The sequence below is a fragment of the Aquarana catesbeiana genome, linkage group LG02 (genome assembly GCF_042186555.1).
Source record: "Aquarana catesbeiana isolate 2022-GZ linkage group LG02, ASM4218655v1, whole genome shotgun sequence".
Taxonomy (NCBI): domain Eukaryota; kingdom Metazoa; phylum Chordata; class Amphibia; order Anura; family Ranidae; genus Aquarana; species Aquarana catesbeiana.
The window spans coordinates 34,933,280-34,936,543 of record NC_133325.1 but is presented as its reverse complement, the minus strand read 5'-3'; the positions used below and the strand labels follow the sequence as shown (position 1 = coordinate 34,936,543).

Sequence of the window (3,264 nt, the reverse complement as noted above, 5' to 3'; positions counted from 1 at the left end):
CATCTATCTGCTCTACTAGGCCCACTGGAGGCCGCTGTTGGAGGTGAGAGGCTGGGGGAAACGTTTGATGGGTGCACCAGAATTTATATGAAGATTAGCACCAGCCACTGCACATTTGGCACTTTATTCATAGTTTGTTCCTTGTGGACATTACCCATCATTGTTGCACAGTTTTACACTTTTTTGGACTGATTTGCACTATTAGCACTTTGGGACAGCATCTCTGTTGTGGGATTGTTTGTCCATATATTATTATTTATTGAGCTATTCACTTCATAGCACATCAGTGCATGCATAAGGATTTGACTGCACTGCTAACACTATTAATATTTTGTTTTAATAATGTGAATTGATTATTGATGTGGAATTTGCATGCACGGTGTATTTTATTTAAATCACTCTGTTGCACATCTATTTGTGATATACAAATATTGTATATGTTATACCCTACCAGCTTTAACACTAGGGAATATTTTGTATTTTATTTGCAATTTTATGCGTCTTTGTGTCGTGAACCATTGTTATCTTATTGTGCACTAGGGATTATGTGCTTTTAGGTCAGCAATATTTTTAGTTTTTGTAATATTGTCACGTCCCTTCTAAATAGAGTGGCTTTTATATTATTCACTTCATTTGACACTTTGGCATTTTTTTGATTGGCATTTTATCTTATTATGTCCTTTTTTGGCACTAATGTTTTGATGGATTCCTACATGGAGACATGAAGATTATGGACTTATGGATCCAGAGTTGAGTATAACCTATTTGTGGTAGGAATTAACATCTTGGAACCACCATTAAGCAGAGTGTTTGGCAGTCTGATCGTTGTCCTGGTTTGTCTTTTATCGTTAGTTTGGTGCTGATTAATAGAGTAGCGCTACATAATTTACAGTAATCCAGCAGCTAAACAGCCACTAGGATGGCTTTTACATTAGAGGGAATCGCCGGCTGTAAACAAAGATATCTTGATGATTCCTGTAGCTGCAGACATCATCCAGATATTACCACTTCAATCTAAGTATGTCATATGACATTCTATGGGTGGGAAGTGGTTACATTTATTTTTGTTTATTTTTTCACTTAACTTTACTGCTAACAAGACCATGTGCGATACCTTTGGGCAGGTGACAGGTACTCATTATGAGACTTCAAAGGTCGATTAGACCCCCAATGTCTCCCCTGCCTTCCAAAGCAACTAACCAAGAACAGATCATGTTTGGTTAGATACTTTCCTAAGTGTAACAGCCAGGGAATGACAGCTCTGAAACCCGAAATGACAAAATCATCGTCTCACCGGGTTCATTCATCATAGAGAAAATCGGGAACACTAAACACTCATAACATAGAATGGCACTTCTCTGGCTGAGACAGTACAGTCCATGTAAAGAGAACACTAACAGGCACACTCCAACAGACTGGACTACAACTCTCTGTTACCTACAGAATCCCAAAAAAAGGCAAAAGGGTATTTAGAAAAATAAAATATCTCTTCTACAATGGTAAGACTCCTTACCAATATAAACTTTTGTTTATTTTGTTTTGCCAACCATTTTCTGCAGGTTGCATAGAATTTTTTTTCTGAGAGCTTTTGTCCTGATCCCGTAGATCAGAGGATTTACAGAAGTAGCTATGCCAGTACCAATCAAAGGTATAATAACATCAAGCTTAGTTGATGCAGAGCCCCTGTTTAGCCTATTCCTGAAATTAACAAACAAGAGGGTGACCCCATAAATGGAGAAGGCCAATATGTGAGTCATCAATGTATGTATAGCTTTCTGAGAGGACTCTGCAGAAAGTTTCAGACAGATGATGACTGTTCTTATGTAACTATACACTATTACAAGCAAGCAGCTAATTGAATCGAGCAAGGTCCAAGTATTTCCATAGATGACGTTAATTGTTATATCACTACAAGCAAGCGGTTGTAGAGACACAATCTCACAAAAGACATTGTTGATATTTACCCCACAAAATGTTAGCTTTGAGGTCAACAACACGCTCACACCTACTTTCACCACATTGAAAACATATATGACAAGTGATATTTTTTGAGTTGTGAAGTTGGTCATCAGAGTGTGGTATCTCAGGGGGTGGCCTACAGCCAGATATCGGTCATAGGCCATTACCGTAAAAGTAAACATTTCAACCCATGCGTAAAGCTGGAGACAGAAAGATTGACAAAGACATCCTGTGAGTGAGATGGTTGAGCATCCAGACAACAAGTCAATGGCCAGCTTGGGAAAAAATGATAAGTTCCCCAACATCACATTGATAACCAACATACATATTAAGATGTACATAGGCTCATGCAAGCTTTTCTCTGTCCATATTATATAGACAATCATAGAAGTCATAAACAATGTGACTGAAAATAATGTAAAAGCCAAAACAGCACATACATATCGAAATGATTCAATCTCAATAAGCCCCACCAAAACAAAGTTGGTAATATTTGCAGAGACATTCTTGGCAAACAAACTCATGACTTGGACTTATGTCTTGCAAAATCAACAATTTCTAAATCGTTTTATTCAAAATGAACACTGTACATTGAACATTTTAATTCATAGAGGCCCTGTGGATATTAGTGTGACTTGTCGCATTGTTTTTCCTTTGAATTAAGTTGGGCTTTTATAGGTTTCATAAAGCTATCACCTCACTCACAATTTAGATTTAGAAACTATTGCAGTCACTGCATACAAGTCTTCCCAGTGGGCCACAGCTGTTACCGTGCCGCTGATGGACTAATTAGTTTCAGAAATCGAATGAAGTAGTGTGCATTAATTTAACAAAGCTTTCCCAATGAGAAAAGAAAACAAGTATGGAAATATTACTGAAAGTATGGTAGAGAAAATTTGGCTTAAAAATTAAACTAATCATAGTTTTGCATAGTATTTGTGTAAAACACATTTTTACTGTTTTGTTGGTTTGATGTCATTGATGACTCAATCATGCACAATCATGTAATGAACCCATAACAAGGTCAACAGTTTACATCCACCACTTAACTCTAGAGCCCACAATATTCTTCAAAATTTGAGACCTTGCTGGGCAAAAGGAAACCTGGACTGTTCTGTTCCTCTAATGATTCACTCTAGGACCTGCAGAATATTAATTATGATTATTATCAATATTATAATACATTTCTACTATCATCTTAGGTTCCTGGCCGGCGCTCCTGGCTCTTCCCCCATGACCAGTGACCCTAATAGCAAGCCGCTTGCTATGGGGGCACTGGCACATGCTTTACCTCATTTACTAAGC

At 37.6% G+C, this 3,264-nt stretch overlaps 1 protein-coding gene across 1 annotated transcript; it reads right to left on the bottom strand.

Annotated features, from left to right (window-relative positions):
- Positions 1–1,529: 1,529 nt before the first annotated feature.
- On the bottom strand, positions 1,530–2,483 carry LOC141129713 (olfactory receptor 51E1-like). Its single transcript, XM_073617807.1, has one exon. The coding sequence runs from the start codon at positions 2,481–2,483 to the stop codon at positions 1,530–1,532; it is 954 nt and encodes a 317-aa protein (XP_073473908.1).
- Positions 2,484–3,264: the final 781 nt, after the last annotated feature.